Source organism: Neoarthrinium moseri (genome assembly GCF_022829205.1).
Source record: "Neoarthrinium moseri strain CBS 164.80 chromosome Unknown scaffold62_Wmoseri_CBS_16480, whole genome shotgun sequence".
Taxonomy (NCBI): Eukaryota; Fungi; Ascomycota; class Sordariomycetes; order Amphisphaeriales; family Apiosporaceae; genus Neoarthrinium; species Neoarthrinium moseri.
The window spans coordinates 1-21,932 of record NW_026055176.1 but is presented as its reverse complement, the minus strand read 5'-3'; the positions used below and the strand labels follow the sequence as shown (position 1 = coordinate 21,932).

The 21,932-nt window shown below is 53.0% G+C and overlaps 7 protein-coding genes across 7 annotated transcripts; 3 read left to right on the top strand and 4 right to left on the bottom strand.

Moving 5' to 3' along the window:
* Window positions 1-8,309: 8,309 nt before the first annotated feature.
* On the bottom strand, window positions 8,310-9,250 carry JN550_011013 (uncharacterized protein; the record flags this gene model as incomplete). The annotated part of the gene is made up of 2 exons (XM_049309332.1): window positions 8,310-8,986; window positions 9,109-9,250. 2 exons carry the CDS (start codon window positions 9,248-9,250, stop codon window positions 8,310-8,312), a joined length of 819 nt encoding a protein of 272 aa, XP_049166961.1.
* An 868-nt stretch (window positions 9,251-10,118) lies between these two features.
* Window positions 10,119-11,294, top strand: JN550_011012 (uncharacterized protein; the record flags this gene model as incomplete). Its single annotated transcript, XM_049309331.1, has 1 exon — window positions 10,119-11,294. One exon carries the CDS (start codon window positions 10,119-10,121, stop codon window positions 11,292-11,294), a length of 1,176 nt encoding a protein of 391 aa, XP_049166960.1.
* Window positions 11,295-12,507: 1,213 nt separating this feature from the next.
* Window positions 12,508-15,591, top strand: JN550_011011 (uncharacterized protein; the record flags this gene model as incomplete). Its single annotated transcript, XM_049309329.1, has 5 exons — window positions 12,508-12,540; window positions 12,606-13,073; window positions 13,143-13,436; window positions 13,552-13,661; window positions 13,725-15,591. The coding sequence occupies 5 exons, from the start codon at window positions 12,508-12,510 to the stop codon at window positions 15,589-15,591; spliced, it is 2,772 nt and encodes a 923-aa protein (XP_049166959.1).
* A 382-nt stretch (window positions 15,592-15,973) lies between these two features.
* JN550_011010 (uncharacterized protein) lies at window positions 15,974-16,993 on the bottom strand (the record flags this gene model as incomplete). Its single annotated transcript, XM_049309328.1, has 3 exons — window positions 15,974-16,086; window positions 16,184-16,737; window positions 16,845-16,993. The coding sequence occupies 3 exons, from the start codon at window positions 16,991-16,993 to the stop codon at window positions 15,974-15,976; spliced, it is 816 nt and encodes a 271-aa protein (XP_049166958.1).
* A 1,902-nt stretch (window positions 16,994-18,895) lies between these two features.
* JN550_011009 (uncharacterized protein) lies at window positions 18,896-20,175 on the top strand (the record flags this gene model as incomplete). The annotated part of the gene is made up of 3 exons (XM_049309327.1): window positions 18,896-19,166; window positions 19,221-19,383; window positions 19,434-20,175. The coding sequence occupies 3 exons, from the start codon at window positions 18,896-18,898 to the stop codon at window positions 20,173-20,175; spliced, it is 1,176 nt and encodes a 391-aa protein (XP_049166957.1).
* A 151-nt stretch (window positions 20,176-20,326) lies between these two features.
* JN550_011008 (uncharacterized protein) lies at window positions 20,327-21,149 on the bottom strand (the record flags this gene model as incomplete). The annotated part of the gene is made up of 2 exons (XM_049309326.1): window positions 20,327-20,479; window positions 20,535-21,149. 2 exons carry the CDS (start codon window positions 21,147-21,149, stop codon window positions 20,327-20,329), a joined length of 768 nt encoding a protein of 255 aa, XP_049166956.1.
* A 378-nt stretch (window positions 21,150-21,527) lies between these two features.
* JN550_011007 (uncharacterized protein) lies at window positions 21,528-21,932 on the bottom strand (the record flags this gene model as incomplete). Its single annotated transcript, XM_049309325.1, has 1 exon — window positions 21,528-21,739. A coding segment is annotated over one exon (212 nt), but the record flags the coding sequence as incomplete, so codon positions are not given.

The window sequence follows — 21,932 nt, the reverse complement described above, 5'->3', positions numbered from 1 at the left end:
TGCTGATGTGCGCTGCAGCGCGACTGCACTGCCATGCGCGTAACATGTCTTGGATGCTGCATATTCCGACGTCCTATGAGAACGCTGTGGTGTGCGCTGGACCACCCTATTCGTCGGAAACGCCCCTGTTTGCTCTACCGACCCATGCCTCCTTGGGCTGTTGACGAGGAACTGGAGTATCCGCAAACCCACTCCGATTCGGGCTCGTCGATCTTGGTGAAGCAGACGGGGGAACACAGCATGCGGACCCTTGTTTTTGTCGACCACAAAATACGACCTTTGGACGACAGGCATTTCAAGAAAGTCCATGTCCCGAGGTGGGAAAATTCTTTCCTCGGGCATATGTTCGATTACGGATCCATTTGATGGGATGTTTGCGACTGGAGGTGCAGTAAGGGAGCCAACGGTTCTCTCGGCCGGCGGCGAAAACCCCCGGGTGCCAGGAGGTAGCCTGTTGCCGCTGGCCAGTGTGCGTTGAAGGCCCAACGTCTGCAGGGAAGGCTGATACGGGAAGAGAGGAGCGGGACGCGGCCTGGCCCAGCCCGCTATCAGCACACTGAAATTCTCTACTGAGCCGAGCAGACAGCAACCACCATAGTAAAGGGGGGTCCCTGTTCCCATTGCAGCCCACACGACGGGTCAGCGTTGGTTTGTCTCATCGTTTTGTTCTCCATTGATCACCACAACCAAACGGAATCGAAGGATGTGATAAGTCTCGGTAGTTACTGGTTCTGAGCTTTCGCAACACTTCACAGGTCGACAGGCAAACGACGGCCGTCGTCCACCCTCCAATGTGCCCCACCTCCTGTGCCCCATGGCAGCACAACCGAGCTAGTACGATCGCGCTCTTCTGCATGTCTCACTCTCGTGCCCTCCGAATCGTCGACCGTGTGGCAGGTGGGCGATCCACCCTGGGACAGCCCCTGTCGGCGTGTACAAGGGTTGATGGGATCTTGCGCTACCGCGGGCGCTTGCGAGCTTCATCAGTGGAGATTCCAAGATCCTTAGTTTCGTCTCCCATCACCACAAATTGGCGTAGAACGCTCTATCAAGAGGTGAACGGACACGCTGTGATAATGAGTTCGCTCCCAGGCCACAGATCCTTCGAGTCCGTCTACAACTAGCGCCTGTTTGGCAAGCCAGGCCTCTTGGCACCCTTTGCCTGTGCCGTTGCAGCTGCATACATAGTACAAGAGAAGGATTGCCACCAAAGTCCTACGTCGAATAATGTCTCTTGACTTATAAAACGAGCATTGGGGGTCGCTCACTCCAAAGTGGCCAGGATTCGAATGCAAAGAAGCCCGCAGAAGGAAGAGAGAAAAAGACATGGTACGACGTGCTTGCAGGTTCGTGTAACGAAAGCTGCGCAGTTCATAGGGGGATCTTTTAACACATCGCCGTATAAATCCCAACCAAAAGTTGCAGGACTAGGAATGCCCTGGACAACCCCTGCCCGGGGTCCTTTTCTTCCCAGGGGGTTGGCTTGACGTCCGAGTGAATTTTTTTGATTGGCCGTGCGTCGTTCATTTTCATCCAATGAGATAGCCGTACTTCCTCTCTCCCATCCTTCCCTTAAACTTACCCTAAACTCGGGCCATGGGCAATTAGAGCCCCAGATATGGCTCCTAAATCATTTGAACTCCAGTTCTGAGCCAGTTAAACGCCAATGGGTTCACTACAAATGGCTTTAATCAAGTGCCGGCCCCGGTCTGGAGTTAGCAGCTGCTATGTGCACCGTTGGACATAACAGGTCTAGACAGGAAAGGCGTTGACACGGTCGCATCTCCCCATCGCGAAGGCTAAGGCTGGACCAAGCTATCTTGCGTGAGTTACCGCGACTCTACGTAACCAACGCCGCTCTGTAAGACGCGATAGGTTCGGTGGAAGCTTGAGGCGTTCCTCCAGGATTCACGATATGACGATCATTTGATTATAACCCTAGCAAACATCAAGCCTGCCTGAAGCCAACCCATTCCTTTCAGCGTACCGGGTAGCCGGAAATGGTATTGCGTCGGCTTCCTTCTCTCCTTGCTCATGGATTGGTCCTTGCCATCGATGCTAAGAAGTCAACGAGTTGATACCTCATAACTGGTGGTGAAAGCCATTCACCTTAGCTCGACCCACATCTGGGTCTTAGAATAGAACAGTCTTCGGGATTTGTTTGGCTGGATCGGTTGCCCGACTAGAGCGTCTAAGGTCGGGATACATCACGAGCCGGTCGCAAGGTTCTTGTCTGCAGCACCAATATTCCCCTATTGCGTCTCAGGTAGCTCTCGTCCGCATGCTTGCCCTACTTTCGATTTGGCTCCAGAGACTGATCGCAGCGCCGATCAGGGAGCGCAAGCAGACCGAGCCACAATTCGCATGAACAGTGGCAAGCCGACTGCGTTAGTCTTCCGGGGTTTACGGTGCAGGTCGTTCGACTATGGGAATATTTCCTGCAAGGGCAGCCTCAGTTCGAGCGATTCCTAGGTGCATCTATGACGGTCTCTGGCTGTAGCCCGACCTAGTCGGGTACATCAGCAAGATCAGGTTTCAATTTGTGGCAAAGGCACAGGGTCGAGCGCTGCCGTTGCCGAAATCTTGCCTGCACTGCCACTTCTGGCGTCGTATCTCGCTCGACAAGCGACCTAGGCGACCTCACCGACAAGCGAAAGCGGGTCTTTGTGGCTCAGCTACTCAACGGCTTTCCAAGCGTTCTCTGACGTGGCATGCTCTCCTGCAAGCTTTCAGCGGTCAAGGCTCCAACTTCACTCTTGAAGCATGGAACAGAGAGGCAAATTTTCTCCGACACTTTTTCCACTTTGAGGCCAACAACACAGGAGACCATTGTGAGCCACGAAAGTCATCTAAATCTATATGGGTCCGGGATATGATGTACATGGCTACGGCGGGGACCGGAGCGCCAAGAAAGGCCCTGAACTTTGACAGGGTTCCGACCCGCCTGGGAGCCACGTTCCAATCGTGACCCCATGTTTTGCCGCGAGCTTCAACTCCACATTCAGGTGTGCAGGGGTTTTGACAAGACGATTGGGCCTTGGTCAATTCAACGATCATGGATGTTGAAGGTCTCTGCTTCTTCATCGTCTCGAAGATTTAACGTGACTAAGTCACATGTGGCGTGAGGACTCTATCGGAATGCCCTGCCTAGCTGCCCTCCTTTTCGAAGCTGTCCAACGGCCACCGACTTCCTGCGTGCGCCGTTCCCAAGGAATCGGGTCACGGAATTGTCAACCCTGCTATTGTCCCTCACTCGTCGTCGTCGTCGTCGTCGTCTGGAGGTTGGGGGCAATAACCAGTATCACGGACCATGCGGGATTAGCGCGCTCGATACAATGAGATCAGGCCAACACGCACTCTCGCGGCAATATGATCAGCTAACAATGCACATTCGCATCAAGTACAAGCATACGAAGTATACGGGCGTCTGTCTCCTGGCCCCCAACGACATCATCGTCTTACGCTGTTGAGCGGGTACTGGCGTGAAATCTCGCGTTTATCCCTATCACGTTTTAGCCAAGCTCACACTGCGGCATGCATGTCTTAGACATACAGATCGCCTCGAAAACTCGCCTTAGCTCAGCTTTTCGGTCAGCTGAACAAGGTTGCTCTAAGCAAGCCTCAGTGAGTTGTCAAATCGCTCAGCTTTCTACCTTCATGTTCGCAACTCCCAGGACTGGACAGCCATCGCCAGCCTCTTTCCAGAAAAGTTTTTTCTCGTACCTACAAGTTTCTTTAGTATTTATTTTCCGATAAGCGCGAGCTGCGCCAACTGATCTTTAGGCCGCGGTGGCCTTGCCCCAACGCCATAGCTAGACTCCTTAAGCATTAATTATGGGCCCTTCAGCTTGTCGTGCGACGACGCATCTGGTGTCACCAACTGGATAGTATAACGCGCCGACAAAGCAGACTGTAACTCAAACGGGGGCATAGAGCCATGTGGAGTCGATATCTAGACCTACGTATACCTGAACGAATAGAATCACTGTACCTCGTAGTCTTAATCCCTTCTGCCTACCCTTTAGTTAGCCCCCTCAGCCTTGCTCCGTCTCTCTCTGGCCTTTGTTGCACCCATCCGGCTGGGTCCCGAAGTCTTTCGGGTCCTGCAAGCTGGGTTGACCCTTACAAATGCGAAGTCGTCCCAGGCTATCAGGTCTAGTGGTCAGTCGTCATCCACCCCCACTGGCTCAGCTGTCTAGTCGAGACGCCAGTCATGCCCGAGGACCCTATCACAATCGTAGGGTTTCGCGAGCTCTGACGCATTTGAAAGAGACGTTCAACAAGTACGAATATTAGGCAGTTCTGAACAGTTTGGACGCTGGTGACGCGTGGATGGTACATAGTGACATCCACTGGTTTCAGACGCATGAAGTGGAACACGGTGCTGTCTAGCTCTGGCCTTACAGAGATACAACCAACCCACCTTGAGCTCTTCAGGGTTACCCTGCCAAAGAAATCAAGTCATTCCGAATTGTCGGGAATCCAATTATAAGGGTGGTTTTGTTTGACAAGCCGCATCATCCCTGACAAGTGTTGCATGACCGAGCTCCCCGGAGCAAATAGGACAGAGAGGGGGTTGACACATCGAGACCATTGTATTCCTACCTCCTTGACTCCATGACTTCTTCCCACTTTCTACATGTCTTGTATAATATGACCATCACGAGTCATTCCCGAAAAGCATCGTGAGACATTTAGAAACCCTAACAGGAGCTTCGATTGCTTCCGAAAGGGGCCTTCTCAGCTGGGCGTTGCCGATTGTCTCAGCGCGGCCAGACTGACCGCCCTCATTGTTCCGGGGCATAGAGCTTCGATCTCGATCTCTGGAATCAATTCTCCGCTTCAAAGGTGATAGTCCAGCTGGACTTAAACAAAGCTGGAACAAAAGCCTCAGCATTGTATCATAGTGCACCACCTTGACGCTTCGCAAACTTGCCATGATTTAAGTTCCAAATGCTATCACTATGGAGAAACCTCGAAGGGTGTGTAACGTGATAGTTCTCGTACCCTTCCAGTTCCATGACAGTATCCTCAGCGGTACATGCCATCTTTAGCTCTCAGATGGCGTTACCGTTATGTCTCGTGGTTTTCACCAAACTTAAATGTGGAACAATGTTTCAAACTCGCCCCGTGTGTATTCCCCAGTTGGCAAAGTAGCGGTACTACTCTCTTCCAATTATGGCCAGACTGCAATCGAACAAAAGTACCACCATGTATCTGTGTGTCAGTGGTTCATCATATGGCCTTGACTTCACCTGACTTGTAGCCATTGTGCTGAAACCTTATCTGATTATTTGCCTCCTAATCATCGACGAAAGTTGAGTGGTATATATGTCATGCGACACGACACTCACCGCAGTCGCGGTATGACAACAACCCCAATGGCTCAGTAGAGTATCGTGGAAAGGCATCTCGAAACCTCCATCGCCATGACTACCTCCGATATGCGCACGTCAAATTAGGGCTCTTCTAAGCTCCTCTAAACTATACCAGAGAATAGTACTAACGACTCCTTTTCTCTCTCGGTCTAGATCTATATTTCGAACCTGTTCACTCATCACTGGAAGTATCGTGAGTTGATGGCAAGTTACGTGCGCTTAGCCTCAGGCACCTGCTTTTCCTCATCATGGACGGGCGGCAGCCAGACCATTCGAAAACGCCACTCCGCAGAATCCGCAGCATCGCACGAGAGCCGCAATCCTCGGCGGATATGTCTCGGGACTCTCCATAGGGGCACGTATCAGCAGACCCTTTTTCAGACGGGATACACCGAGACGAAGCTCAGTCTGATGCCGCGAGCTGATGTGGAACCTGTATTTCGAAATAGCATGCAGACACACGTTTTAGGAAACCGGATACTTCCAAGAGCATTTCTCAACCGCGAGATTAAACGTTTACAAACGAGGCATTTACAGATGAAGGTAAGGGATTAAAGAAAGACGAGCAACTAAAACAGAGATTGTCTGTCTTGAGACTCTTCTGTCGTTTCCTCGTATATTTTAGGATGCCTGCGTTACGCAAAGTTGTTTGGGATATAATGCGCAAGGTGCATAAGAGAGGTTGTCCGGTTATCTAGTGCATCCGCGTGCATCCGCGTGCATGGACTTGAGTCAAGGTGGGAAGGATTCCGCGATACCACGATGGTAGGTACTGGCTGTCTCTTGACCGCGGAAACAGCCAAAACGACGAGGTCGTGGTATCATGTCCCATGTAGAGACGTTGCACGAAGGCAGTCTCAAAGTCCTAGTCCAAGCCGTGTCTCTCATCGAGTCAGCTTAGCCCAAGAATATTCTAGGACTGGCCCAGGGAAAGATTCGAGTTGGTCACCTGTGCCGTGCCAAGCGTAGACGATAATGCGGTAGTGGTACCGGAAGCGCGCATTTCAATGAAGGACAGCGAAGTCAACATTGAATACCGATTTGCTCAAGCGTGATGATTCAGTCCGTAAGCTTGAGGAGGAGAATAAGCATTACCACTTTCAAAGAAGTCGGCATTCTATACGGAGGGAACTGGGGATATAATTGATCACTGTTTCCACTCAACGTGTATGGCTGCAGAGTCATGAGCGTACGTTTCGTGACCTTAGTTGCACAAACTGGCCCGGCCAATGGATGTAAGAAAGCTAAGCGCAGGTAATCACGTAGGGCACCTACTTTAATTCTTGTTCACTTAAGCCATAGTGGTAGCCAGGCCATCCGAGTAAATTTGTGTATTCTGAAAGAAAAGTATCTCAGCTAGTCAAACGCCTAGGGAACGGTGTACGTGAGTGTGAGGCCATGCAAGCTGAGTAGAGCTGGCAAACATGGGCACCAAAAGGTTTCAGCAAGGGAGGATTTCCCGTACAAATTTATTCGTACAATCGGCACCGGACTGGTTGGAGATTCAGTCCAGCGAGCAAATTCCTTAGAGGCGTTGAGTATAGTTATAAGATCGTCAAGAATCTTGAATAGTTCTGTATACATTTTAACTACACATTTAACTACACATCAAGTCCCGGTTGATCGTCATTGCGAGACGCGTAGATAGTTCCACCTAGACTCTGTGGCTGCATTAAATTGCGTGTCGTAGGTACGTCATCATATGTCAAGTGATGTCGAAGGACCCACGGATAAAATCCAAGAGTCCTGCGTAAACAACTGCGCGACCTTGACCAGGGAGTCGATCCATCAGTTCATGACACGCCGCACTCTGGAGCAGGCAGGCCGGCGCGTACGGACGCGGCGCCTGCCAGCTACGACCGTCTGATGCACGGCGTCACGATCCTCTAGAACGGGTGTCAGATACCTGTACATGACTTCTAGCCAACACTTGTAACATCAGCATATCATCAACGGTATTGATCTGCCGCAATCCTTTTTTGAGTAAGGGATTGGCGACTTTCAATATGTCCACTAGAGATAGGATCAAGTGTTGAAGCCTCTGAGGGTTTACAGTCACTGAGCCAAAGCCATTACCCAAAAGTATGTGATACCCGTCCGAGCTTAATGAAAGCGGGAGTTTAGATAGTCTAGTCCAAGGCCGCCACGGTCCACGGCCGTCTACACGAGCCGGCGGAACGTCATGACAAGCTACCTGGAGGTGCTGGTCTTGTCTACGGGTTGCGGCTCGTGTTTGTCATCGTGCAACTCGGTCTTGGTCGCCATGCTGTCAACCTTTGACAAGCATGGAAACCATAACTTGAGGCACAGGGAAAACGTTATGTCCTGGCAGTTCATGAACTCCGCTGGATACTAGACCCGGGTACTCGCCAACGGGGGCCCAGTAACAGTATGCAGCGCTATGAAGAGCGGCAGCGGACACAACATGAAGCACTCAAACCGCTCCACCGTCGCTTTTGGACGCGCAAAGGGGCTGTATAGGTGACATGTGAGGTAGAATCCAGCGAAATGGCCCTGTTACGGACGATGCTGCTGAGAACAGGAGAGGAGCAAGGAGCAGATTTGGGATCTTCAATGTCCCTAGCAAACCCTATAGCAAACCCGAATCCGTAGCTCTCGCCTTCCGCGTCCTTCGCAACTCATGTCTTGCCGGAGGCCATTCGACATGGGGGTTTCCTGCAAGTGACGGAACCTCGGAGCGAGCTTGATAGACGGATGTTCTATAGCGACGGCGCACTCCACACTTGCTACCGCTCGCTGTTGTGGTGGTTCAACCGAGACGTCGTCGTCCCTGCAATGATGGATATAGTTTAGAGAGATAATTAATAGATTGAATAATATCCCGGTCTCGTATGCCTCGCAAATCCGATCCTCTCGTCAAGGGATAAAGATACTGCCTGGGTTTCAACCAAGAAAGTGTCGTCTGTCCGTCTAAGCGCCGCCGAAACGCTTCGCGCGAGCCTCGGCCTTGGCCTTCTCGGTCGGATCAGTCAGGATACTGGCCTTCTTTGGGCCGTTCTGTCTGCCCTCGGGTCTGCCGCCGGCGCCTCCTCTGCCATTGCGCTGACCCTGGCCTTGTCCACGGTTGCGACCACCGGCATCGCGGCCTCCACGTCGCCCGTCGGTGCTCTGCCTCTTGGCGCCGCGCTCGCCTTCGCCGCCAGCCTCTCTGCCGCGCTTGCGCTCGCGGCGCTCTGGCAGTGGGGCATCGAGACCCTTCACCACGGCGGCATTGTCGTCGGCGACTCCGAACTTCTTAGCACGCTCGGCCTTTTTCTTCTGCTCCTCGTCCTCATCCACCACGATGCCAAAGCGCTTTGCTCGCTCGGCACGCTTTCGTGCCTCCTCATCTGCGCTCGAGGCAGCCAGGTGCGCCGAGAAGTCTGTTTTCGGCTTTTCCTCTTCCTCCTTCTTCTCCTCGGTCGCCTCTTCAGCTACGGGCTCAGCAGTTGGCGCATCTGTGGAAGGAGCGGCAGCCTCTGGCTTGGGTTCTTCGGCAGCTGGGGCTGGTGCAGGCTCAGCGGCCGGGACAGGCTCGGCAGCCTTGGCCGCTGTGGTGGTAGTGGCGGGGTCGTCATCGTCCCAATCGATCTCATCTTCAGCGGCGGCTTGGACATGTCAGTCTTGGATACAGAGAGCGCTGTCGATAATGGCGTGAAGATGATGGTGGGTTCGGACTAGCGCAAGGCTGCACGTGGTGAAGGCGCGACGGAAAGCCGACTGGACTCACCTGATTTGCTGGGATCTGCCTGGGATTTGTCGTGCTCCTGGAGGCGTGCGATGAGGTCGGCTTTGTTGCCGGCCACAGGAAGCGACTTCTCCTGGAGAAGCTTCTTCAGCTCGGGGACCTTGAGCGAGTTGTAGTCGGTCATGGTGAGAGTGCGGCTTGATGGACGACCGTCAGAGTGGGAGTCGAGAAGAATTTCAGCCGATTTCCGAATTGATATACGGGCGCAGGACTCGGCTGATGAGGAAATGGGATGGAGTGGTGGAAGCAGATGGATGGGAGGAAGTGAAAGGAAATAAAGGCTGGCTGTAGCCTCGATATGACGGAACTGGAAGATGCGATCAATGCCAATCCAGGATGGAACGCGGTCGGCGGCGCGACAACACTGCGCTCCAACTGCAACCAGCCCCAGCCAGTCCCAGCCAGCCCCAGCCAGCCCCAGCCAGGCCCCCAGCAACAGCTCAAGCTCTTCCAAGCTTCCAAGCTACACATCCATTCCAGCTGGGACTTGGTTGGTCCCTGGCGCACGGACCGTAGACACCACAGCTGGACCTAAGTCCAGTACCATGGTATGTATGGTACCTCGCAGGACCAAGCGTTCAATGGATGTGCTTCATACAAGACGGCCGAAGCGACCGCTACAACGCAACAATGGCGCGTTAAGTGCACACTGCATACAAAATCGTATTATGCCATTTACATATACGCAGGCCTTATGACATGACTAACAGACAAGATGCGCAAGCCCTGAGTGATCTTTATTCCCGAGCTCAACTCTCGGTTGTTGGAAACTTTGCGGTACACTTGTGTATAGTCTGAATCCCATTGGTTCACTGGCATACTCGAGAAATCCCATTGGTCCATGAGTGCTAAGGAATTTCGCCACCACAGCCAGGGACGTGTGTCGCCCGAAGGCGCTGAGGCGAGCGAGGTCGCGAGGCTTCCCAGTTCAAGGTCAAGGACATGGGTGGGCTTTCGGATTGATACACTGTGCCAAGTGAATTCTACTGAAAATGACGACGAGCCACGACGCAGTATCTTCCTTACCTGCTCTGCCCCTTCCTGATGGCGTCGGTGAGTGTTACGTTGATTGCACCGCATCGTGCGGCCTTAACTGGCATGTTTTGAAAGCCGGCGAGCCCGGCAATCCGCTGATACTCTTCTGTCATGGGTATCCCGAAGTTGCATTCTCATGGCGCAAAGTTCTGCCCAGTATAGCCGAAGCTGGCTACTACTGTATCGCAATGGACCAGCGGGGGTACGGGCGGACCACTGGCTGGCCCAGAAGATCGTTCAATGAATCGAACCTCAATGACTACCTTTTCACGAACCTGGTCCGCGACTTGGTCTGTCTCGTGTTTGGCCTGGGCTACACTGAAGTCCATAGCATCATTGGTCATGATTTCGGCGCTGTCAGCTCAGCAATGGCGGCACTGATGCGTCCCGATATCTTCAAGTCAACCGTTCAACTAAGCCATCCTCATCACGCCCCGCCCACGCCAGCTTTTGGGGAACAGTCCTCTCAACCGAAAGTTGACATACAGGAGGAACTTGCAAAGTTGGACCCACCACGGAAGCACTACAAGTGGTATAACTCCACGTCTGAGGCGGCATCCGATTGGGAGAACCCAGCTCAAGGGATTGAGGCATATCTTCGAGGCTATTTTCACCTGAAGTCTGCTGACTGGGACAAGAATGACCCCCATCCCCTTGCTAAATGGAGTGGCAAGGAGCTTGCGGTGATGCCTGAGTACTACATCATGCGGAAAGATCGGTCCATGCCGGAAACTGTTGCAGATATGATGAAGGGCGAGGATTCATCCAAAACAGAGACATGGCTGGATGAAGAAGCGCTCCGTGTATATTGCAACGAGTGGAAGCGGACAGGGTTCCAGGCTGCGCTCAATTGGTATCGAGCCCAGAGTGCTGCGACTCCTGAATCTACCCGTGATATGCTTCTTTACGCTGGCCGACGGATAGAAGTCCCATGTGCGTTTATCAGCGGGAAGCAGGACTGGGGTAATTACCAGCAGCCTGGTGCATTCGAGGGCTACAATGACACCAAAACCGTGAAGCAAGGCTGCTTCAAGGGGACAAAGCTCATAGACGGCGCTGGGCATTGGGTACAGCAGGAGCAGCCGGATGCTGTCATAAAGGAAATCCTGGGATTCGTCTGGGCCATATGTTGAGTTCTTTTTACGGGCTGTTCTTTTTTCCGGCTTGGCCACAAAGCTGGTGACGTCTGCGACTCAGAGGATGGATTCGTTGGGCATATCTGAGTTATCGAAGACTCTCAATGGGCACTCGGTTGGCTTCAGTATTACAGAGCATCCCTTATTCAGAATGTATATCGATGGCGATGCAGGCGAGGCTTTCCAAGATTAATCTCACTATCTATCCACTATACAATTCACTTGCGCCTTTGTGATCACTAGCTATGCGGACACTGGCATTTGTCAGATGGATGATGTAGTAAAAGCGCTGAGAAGTTCATAAGGAACCCACAGAACTTGGACTTTCTTTCGCAATCAAGAATCATGGTCAGGGCTGTCAACTTATAACAGAGATCAACCTTCTCCTGGACATATGGGCATCATGAGAATATTACTTGTGACGAACAGAAGTGCTTCGTAGTATACTTAGACAGTTCTGGCGCACCGAGAGACTTCCGGGTTTGAGCAATATCTGCTTACAATCACCGCGAACTGTATATGCTATTGCCCTTGTCAGAGATTGGCTCCGTCTTAGTCAAGAAGCTTCGCCAATTCTCGTCTTTCGAACCCTTATCCGACTCCTTTACGTTGATCTTTTCACATTACCTGCAGATAACGGGCCTCGCGTTACAAGTATCCTCTCGTGGGAATTGCGCCAGCCATTTGTCAATAAGCAATGATCCCAAAGCGTCTCCATTTCCAGTGGCTGATTCACTACAGCCATTTTTAAAAGAATACAGGGTGCTTGTAAAGTCTATTGCAAGCACACCCCATCGATATGGATGAGGCATTGCTGCACTTGACAGTAGCATGGGTTTCCCAAGCTCGCCTCGGTTCCAGTTTCGTCAGTATATCTGGATGGCTGCTTTCACTAGTACTGGACTGCCTCGTTGCTAGAAATCAGACACCAGCTTTAGAGGGATCCGTCAGAAGATCCCACGCCTCAGCCTCATAGACTACCTCCCTCCCCGCCGGAATTCATTTCATAAACATCTGTCAGTGAAAAATTACAGACTGCTGATCACTAGGATAGACTCGATCGATTGGAGTGGCTTTTGAATGGCCCGAATGGGAGGGTCCGGCTACCGGTTGCCCGTTTGGCCAGGGCCCTGCAACGCCCCGCTAGGGCGCTCGAAGTAGGCCTAACTCGGCCCCCCCAAGTCTCCCAGCCTAGCAAGCTTTAGGTACTATGGGAGAACCAGACGGGCCCACCCCAGATCCAGTGGGTCGTGCACAGACACCACTTATCGTTTCTGGGCGCAAAGTAAACAAACGCGGTGCAAACAGGCGAATGAGAGGCGCGTCCGAGACGAACCGCACAGCACTCGTAACATCTCGAGGTTTACTGCTCCCAAACCACGCAATCCCACTTTCCCAACTTCGCGATCCGACTCAGCACTGATCTGTGGACGTGCCTTCTCGACGGTCGACGATTCCACATCCGCCCCGGCGCCGCGACTCTACGAACCCTCACCGAGCAATTATCGCACCAATTGCTTTGGAGTCGACGCCCACAGCGGGACGAACATCGGTGGCGTGGAAATCACGAACTTGATTCCAAGCGGTTCTCTGTCGTCGCACCACGCGCACGACTCCAAGATGGACGACGGCCAGATCCCGGAGCATTACTACACATACGACGGCCGGCTGGCTTCGTTCCAGTCCGTGCAGCCCGTGTCCGGACGCAAGTCCACCGCGAAAAACAAGGGCCCAAAGGCGCTGGCCTGGCCACACAAGCGCATCGAGCCGACGAATGTGAGTGAGCCCGGTGCCGTCTAGACGAGGTGTATGGGATTGTATGCTAACCCGGCCGCGGCCACCCAGCTTGCGCGCGCCGGTTTCTACTTCGATCCTACACCCGAGCAGCCTGACAATGCCGTGTGCTTCCTCTGTCAGAAGCGCATTGGCGGCTGGGAGGACGGCGATGACCCCGTCGAGGAGCATGTGCGCCTATCGCCAGGCTGCGGCTGGGCCATCGTCACCGCTATCGAGTCAAGCCTCGGGGAATATCATCTGGACGACCCGAGTCACCCAGACATGATGGAGGCGAGAAAGGCTACTTTTGGCAGCAGATGGCCGCATGAGGGGAAGCGAGGATGGAAATGCAAGGTCAAGCAGGTACGTTGGTGCTATGCTGCGCTCGGCTGATGTCGCCAGCCGTCGAGACCGCGACTGCTGTGTTTGTTGCGGAGGGTTTTGTGCTTGCTCACCTGCTGACTGACGTGCCCTCCAGATGGTCGATGCTGGCTGGAAGTACACTCCTACCCTCGACTCGGATGATATGGCGACCTGCACCTACTGCCAACTGGCTCTAGACGGCTGGGAGCCTTCCGACAAGCCAATGTGAGAGACCCTTCCAACACGTGCCCCCCAGCTTTACCACCGCTGACCATATCCCGCTTGCAGGAACGAGCATTACAGACGATCCCCCGAGTGCCCCTTTTTCAGACTGATCGACCAGTATCAGCAAGGCCCAACGAAGAAAACTGCCAAGGGCAAGGGAACTAGAACTTCCAAGGCCTCCCGCCTATCCTCTCAGTCCGTCGCAACATTTACATCGGAAGCCCCCTCGACTCTCGAACAGTCTGCCGACCACGACGACAGCGTCATGACCACGACCTCGGTCGTGACGGCCGGCGGCACCAAGCGTGGCCGCGCCAAGAAGGCAACAACAGCAAAGGGCAAGAAAACCAGGGCCAAGAAAGAGGAGCCGGTTGAAATCCTGGAAGACCCGCCCGAGGAAGAGCTGCCGCCGCCCCCTCCGCCCAAGCCAACCAGAGGCCGCAAGCGAGCTAGTGACGCAGTTGACGATTCTGTCTTGACGAATGCTGAGGCGCCTGCACCCAAGAAACGGGCCACGCGAGGCCGCCCTAGTAACACGGTTAACTCGTCTGTGATTGAGCCACAGGGAGAGCAGGATATGGTCGACGATTTCCCTGCACCACCTGCGAAGACAGCGAAGAAGAAAGGCCGGCCCTCGAACACTCGTAAGACGAGGAAGGCCTCGACAGCGTCTACTGCATCATCTGCATCACTCCCCGAACATGAACAGGATCTGCCCAACGACGAAGAGCTGGACCGCCAACTTGAAGCAGACCTCGATAGGCCCTTGTCTGACGACGATATGATTGCTGCGGACTCCGATGCCGAGAGGAAGAAAGCTCCTATCAAGGGCAAGGGCAAGAAGGCTACGTCCAAAAAGACTACCAAGTCCACCGTCGAGCCATTATCAGAAGACCATGCAATGTTTGACCCTACACCCGCTGAGATCAATGATGCGGATGTATCTGCTGAACTAAAGGAGCTTCGAGAGAGGATGGCAGCTGAAGAGCAAATGTCTTTAGAGGTTCCCAAGAAAGGGCGCAAAGCTGGAACACGAAAGGTATCGAAGCAAACAAAGGCTCAAAAGGCCCAAGCAGCCTCCGAAGCGCCGGCGGAGCCAGAGTCAGAGGTTGACGCTGAACCTGCTACGGTCATTGAGGACGCTCCAGCACCGACGGAACCCGTTCACCAGCACGACGTCAGTATTGCTAGCAATGCCACTGTTCTTAAAAGTTCAACAACTGCGGCTCCTGCGCCTAAGAAGCGTGGTCGCCCCAGGAAGAATAGCACTCAACCAAAGCCTCAATCTGCGGTCGAGGAGGTGCCGCCCCAAGAAATACAGACTTCTGAAGTGGACTTTGCCGACCCTCTGCAGAACGCCGCGACTCCTCGACCTAGTATTGCACCCGCAAAGAGAAAGAAGTCTCTGCCGCCACCTCCCGCCCCTGACGACGAGCTTCAAGCCCCATCAACCCCTGGTGCTGCAAGCATCGCACCAGCTCAAGCAGCGAAGCAATCAACAGTCTCACCATCTCAGTCACCTCAGTCCTCTGACGCGGAGAATCAACCCCCTTCATCCAAGCCGTCGAACACTGCATCTTCCACACGTGTGGCTTTAGCTCCCGTCGCTTCAACCCCAGTCCGATCTTCACCATCGAGGCGCAATAATAACTTGCTAGGGGGGTTGCAGAGCAATCAGCCATGGGCTCCTGCGGATATTGAGATGATCTTTGAGGACCTGGACAAGGAAAATGCAGTTCCCTCCTCAGACCTCCTCAAGGGATTGCAGCTGTCTAGCCCGGAGAAGAAGATGACTGTGGAAGAATGGATCTATCACAATGCTGGTCTCGCAGAGCAAAAGCTCAAAATCGAATGCGAGACCATGGTCTCCAAGTTTGAGAGTGAAGGTGGACGGGCCATGAGGTCATTGGAAGAGTTGATTGTGGAATGATTGGTTTTATTTAGAGCAAAACGACACACTTGGGTGCATGGAATTGGCGTTAGGGCAGATAAGGGAAGGATGGCACATGGCTGTGCGGGCGAAACTTGAACATTATCTTTCGGGGTCGAGGTGTTTTGGGCTTACGACTCAGTCACGACCATGATGATAGCTCCCTAGTGTGTTCGGTTCGATGGTTTATATCTCAAAGGGACCCTCAGAATACAAGGATTTGCGGTTTATCCTCTTCTATTTCTTGCAAGCATCCGTGTCCTTGGTCCTCCCACGATAGGCCTCGTCAACCTTCAAATTTAACAGACGCACAGGAAGTTGGCTGCGAAGATGGATATACCCGTGTGGGCTCCTTGCACACCATGTCCACCAAGGGTTCTTACTATTCGGACTCGGTGATCTGGGTCTTTGATAGTGCAATGATATCAAAGGTTCTGTGCCCTACCGCGCTGTAATTCGCAACATAGTTGTCGCCCCAAGGCTGCTGCCACGTATCTATCCGCTCGTCAGCCATGCCGAGCCTAGGACCTCGTCGAATACAGTTCCCGCGTTGGCTGTTGTAGAGAGGAAGGGAGACGCAGCTGTCACTCACCATACGTGCTGCTGGGCTTCGTGTGGGCGAGCCACACCAGCGATGCGTTGAAGCCGCCCAGCAGGTCCTCCTGTGGGTACTCGTGCAGCACGGCCGCGTACTCGGCCGCCGTCACCCCGTAGTCGGCGCCCCGAAAGTCCATCCCGATTCCGTTGCCCGTCACAGCCACCGCCGGCTCCTTGAACTCGTGGATACTACGCTCCGTGTGCAGCGCGATGGCATCCCAGACCAGCTGCCGGCGCTGTGCGTCCCATGCGGCGGCGTGTCCCTTCGGGCCTGAGCCCGAGGCGGTAGTGGTGAAGTTAGCCACAAAGCTCGTCGCGGCAAAGGCTCCATCCACCTCGAACCGCCGGTCCGCGCTCAGGAACGGCGAGCTCGGCGAGAGGCCCAGGTCGTGCAGTAGTACCGACACGGCGTGCACCTCGGGGTCCACCGACGCGGCCAGCGTCTCGTTGTGCGTCAGGATCAGGGTCCCGAAGAGCCAGCATCGCATAATGTGCTTGTACAGGTAGGGCTCGCTGTACATGCGGGCTAACCCGTGTGCGGCTTGGACGCTGTTGGGCATCATTAGTTCAGGGGTGGTACTCCTAGGTGAGGCGGAGAAGAGGGAGATGTGACATATCACTTGGGGACATCGAGGCGTTGGATATCTGGGCCTTACATAGGGGTGTCAACCACGGAGATGCCTGCAATTGTGCGCTTTGGCAGATCCGTGGTGTTTGCGTGCCTTGGGAGAGCGGCGGCTGAAGCAGTGGATGGGGCAAGGAGAACCCCTTGGAGAATAAGGAGACAGACGGTCGTGATCTTCATGGTTAACAGCGGAGGTTGTTTTCGACGAATACTGCCTTGAGATTCGGGTGGTCCATCGAAGTCCTGTTCGTTGATCAACTACAGCACGTCTTCTACAACATTTATATATCTCGAGACCCCAACGCTTCTGCCATCATGGACTAGATTGGTCATCTTAGTGATCTCTCCTATTCGTACCGATTACAAATGAGCATATGCTCACCGTAGTAATCGATGCGGGTTTCCTGAGAAATTTCCTTGATATCTGGTAATGGTCCCGCAGCTCTTAGAAGGTTTGCTGACAAACTGGCTCACCTATACTCGACAACCTCCGAAACGCATCGGAGCCAAGCAATGGAGCCTCGTAAAGCCCGCCCGGACCAGGGACAGACATTTCGGTATGGAAATTTGTCTGTAGTTGTCGTAGTTGCGCTTCTACGTTTTATGAAAGGCTATATTTATGCACATAAAGGCGGAAACGACTGTTCGCTTCGCAAGAGCCCTCTTCGTAGTATAGATCATTTGTCACGTAGATGCGTTATTATTGATGATTCCATATTCATGTACGTAGTCCCTACTGTCTGAAGTTCTCTAGTGAGACTGGAAATCGCGATGAGATGTATATTCCAGCATTAGAGCTATTGCGCTGTCAGATTCTGCCAGATAGTCGGCGTGCAATACCCCGTGTACTGTGTACACCATCAACTTTACATCCTTGTCAAGCAGGAGGCATTGTCCAGAAGACCGAAACAGGAAACCTCGAAGGGTACAGTCTGGAAGTCACGTAAATTCAATGTTTATTGGACGTGCAGGTACTCAGCAGACGACTAGATATACGTAAGGATCATTGCGTACGCCGATATTGAAAGGACGCGTCGAGTTCACCAGGTTCGCATCGAGCAGAAACTGGTCGAGCCTCTGACTTAGCAGTGGGGTCTACACATGAACCCAGCTGCCACCCATTCGAGCGTGCCCCTCTACCGCTCCCGTCTCAGCGATCTACTCAAGGATAGAAAAGCCTTGAATGTAGACGACCAGCAGTTCTTAAGGGTCGACGGGACGATCAATCATATCTGCCGCTCGCTTTTCTGAGTCATGGAGAACGCGCGCTTAGAGCCAAATCCATTGGACGAGGGCGCCTGGAGCTGAAACGGGGCATCGGCAGGACCCACCGCCGCCCAGGATTCAGGCAGGGGGTCTAAGCAAATCACCAGAAGTATCATCGTGAATTTCGGTTTCGAGCTGTTACTCGTGGCGCTGCCAAAAAGCACACTGAGTGCATGGGTGTTTAACGGGCTTGCGGGAGATTTTCTGTATGGGTGGCATCGATCATTCATCGACCCATGTCTTTAGCGGGGCGTGAGGTTCATCAGGTATCAACCCAGCCGCCGCCATGTCTGCCTACCTTCCATACTGAACTTGAACTTACCGTTCTTTTTTTCACTCTGCATCTACGTTGCGCTCAAATACATCATCATTTATCTTTAATCATACCTCGGTCTGCTGCCGGTTTTGGCGGCTGTTCGGTTCGCGGGCAGGTTCCTGGTCCTATCTGACTGGGATTGCAGTGGCACCATCACGATTGTTGCCGTGACTTGGGCAATACTCATTCTGACTCCCAGAGGCGCTCTTGGATTGTTGCGAACGACCCATTGTTGGCTTCTGTTCACCTTCTCTTTTCCACTTAATAATTTGCATTTTAAAAGCGTTCGGCATGACTCTTTCGTCTTCAATTGCATAGATTATCATTCTCACACCGAGCATCTCTACATCCCAGCCATCTTTGACAATCACTGCTTGCGATCGACAGTCAGAACGAATTACCCTAGAATCTTTCATTCCATCGCTCCGCAAATAATATCAGCATTCTAGAAGCACGACAAGAATCCGCGGCCCAGACCGTATTTGGAATACCTAACAATCATGCGTCTCACTATCATCCTTATCTCTGCGTTGTGTGGTGTCGACGCCGCATGGCTTCGATGGACAGAGGACTCGAACCCTTCATGGAAGCCTCCACGAGAGACAGCGTCCGCTACCTTGGATGGAGCATCGGGGTGGACGCCAAGACCAACACAGGCTCCAGGTGTAAAGTCGGAGGGCGAGGCCGTATTGGAGCTGCTAAGACGGGATACCTTCACCACTACCAATTGGACGAACTCGGAAACCTGCGGCTGGGTCTCAGGGTCATCTTGTGAGCATATTGTCTTGTCTACTCACGGTTCCGGGCGCAGCTAATCCATCATAGCCTATCCATGGACGTGTGGAAACGGTGCGTCCTGCGCAACCAATTCCGAGCACGCTGTTGCTTGCGTCTCAGGTGACTATCAGCCTTTCTACGTTTCTTGCTTCGACTTTGAAGCAAGCCAAGCCGGTTCTTGCGATAGTCTGGGATCAGCCACTGGATGCTGGTAAGCCCACTGATTTATACGAGTCATAGCGAGATGCTAACAGATTGAAGTCAATCCTCCCAGAACCCAGCATGTGTGACTTACATCTGGACTGGGCTGCCTGTCCGGTCCATGTTTCGCTGCGGTACATCTACGGCTGTTACATCTATACTGGACGAACCACAGTTTGTTATAGATGCTTCAATATCTGCTTCACGTTCATCACAGTCAGCTGCTAGTGCATCATCAGAATCAGCAGCGAGGGAATCTTCGCTGGCCTCCGAAGCTTCGAAGTCCTTGGGGGCTTCTGGAACAGGTGCCGGCGCAGCAGCGACGTCCGATCCGCTCAAAACGTCTCCAACTACCAGTTCGACAACCAACACCACCAACGTAGGCGCCATCGTTGGGGCTGTGGTAGGGAGCTTGCTCGGCCTTCTCCTTCTGCTGCTCTTGCTGTACTGTTGCTGTTGCCGGAGGAGGAACAAGACGAAGAAGAACACATACAATCTGTCTTGGAAGAAGAAGAACAACGAGAAGACGACCGTTTATGGCAGTCGCAGAGAGGAGCGGAGCGAGGAACGCAAGAAGCATGGCCGTAAAGGAAGCGGAGAGAAACGCCAGAAGCCAAGGCGCAGAGACGACGGGGAGGCATACGCTCCCGCTGAGAGGGAATATTACAGCAAGTCCTATCCGGATCCGCCAACGGCAGCCCACCTCCATGGTGGTGGCACGACCGTCTACGCACCGCAGTATCATTTCCACCTTGGCGGCAACTCCGATGTGGAGTCGCGGGGTGACAGCATTGAGAAATAGAGGCTACTCAGATTATGACATAGTCAGCTTCATCCAAAGAGAAGGAGGTGGCTGACGCGCTTGGCTTATCATGAGGGCTGGTTATTCAGTTGGGTATCTATGCTTTCTCGTTCCGACTATAGATAAAGGAAAACTCCTTGCGTTACATGACTTACGCCAGGCTAACGTGCTGCTGTTTCTCGTCAACTGGGCTGCCCGCCTCTTTCTGCAGCGCATCTTCAGCTCGGCCCTTGAGCGCGCTCTGTAGCCACTTGAACGCATCGACTATCCCGTCGCCAGTGATAGCATCGGTCTCAACAAATTTCTACAAAACCGGTCAGCTTCCATGACCAAACAAGTACATCAGGGTGTTGTCTCACATAATGCCACTGGTCAAGGCTCTTGCCGATATGGTGCTCGACTTCCCAACATGAGATTGGCTTATGTAGTGTAGGTTGTGAGTGGGGGTTTCGTTGCAGACGCTGCTTGTTGACCAGAATCAGGAGCGGTGCGCCATGCTTGAGCCCTTCTGGAGCCAGGACAATGCGGAGCAACTCTTCCTCAGCCTCGGGAAGTCGATCGCGGTCCCAACAATCGATAATCATAACTGCTGCATCACAAGCCTGAAAAAATCGCCTCTCTAGCTTCATGTGAAACTTTCTGCGCCCACCACCAATGTCCATGCCGTAGAACAAAGTACTGCCGCATCTGACACCCTCAACGTGGAGGCCGATAAGTGGGATGGCGGCCACGATGTTGGTTCCGGAGCTCTGAGACATGTACTTTTCCAACAGAGTCGTCTTGCCGGCCGCATCTAGGCCTGTAAGCATTATTCCACACGACATCCGGTCAAACAAACGTGACACCGGCGTTGCGGATGTCCACAGGCCATGGGCAATCAGTGTATCACGAATCTGACCGATCACGCTTCTCGACCGGGTCAAGTCTTGTATCGTAGCCAGGCTGTTTTTCATCAACTCGTCCAATTGCGTCATTTTGAAATGAGTTGAGTCGATTTCAACCTAAGTGTTGACAACTTGACGTCGGTAACCTGCTGAACTAGTAAGTTAAAGTGCTGCCTACCTACCTAGGTACTGTTAAGTGTCTTGGTGGTGGGGCTGAGCAAGCGGATTACTGTGGCTACGAGTGCTTGGCTTTGCGGCACAATGTGAACGAGTTTGGGATCTCACTGATTCATGGGAAGATCTCATTTCAGCCCAAATGTCTTGGGTGAAGTCACTCGTTCTGCGAACTGTTCGGATAACTTCAACCGCAAGCCGTATCTGCTCGGGGGTATTGGAATTGGGGAACAAATTTCATATATACTGCTCGGAAGAATATGTACAAGATGCCTCTCACTTGCCAACAACTCCTCAGCTTGGGCATCCAGACGCAGGGTAGTTGCACGTCTGGTTACCTCCAGTAATCTTCACATTTTCGTAAGAGAAGTTGCTGCAGCTACCATCGCCGCAGAGAATATAGTAGTTGTAGGCATCCTCACCCGTAACCGTTCCCTTCACATCAATGAATTTGATGTTCGCAATCTTAACGCCGTTGGTAGGCTCGCCGGTCGGGCCGCCATTCACTGTTAGAGTGAGAGTCAGTATTTTCCTCTTTTGGTCCGTCTGTAGGGGGGTGGCTCCCAAGACGCTAGTCACTGAAGCTTTGGAATTGTTGAAAAGAGCAGGAATTGAGTTCCAGATGTACGTACAATAGTCCTGTTGGATGTCAAGCCCATAATCGGTAATACCTAGAGCATTATTATCAAGTGTCAGTAA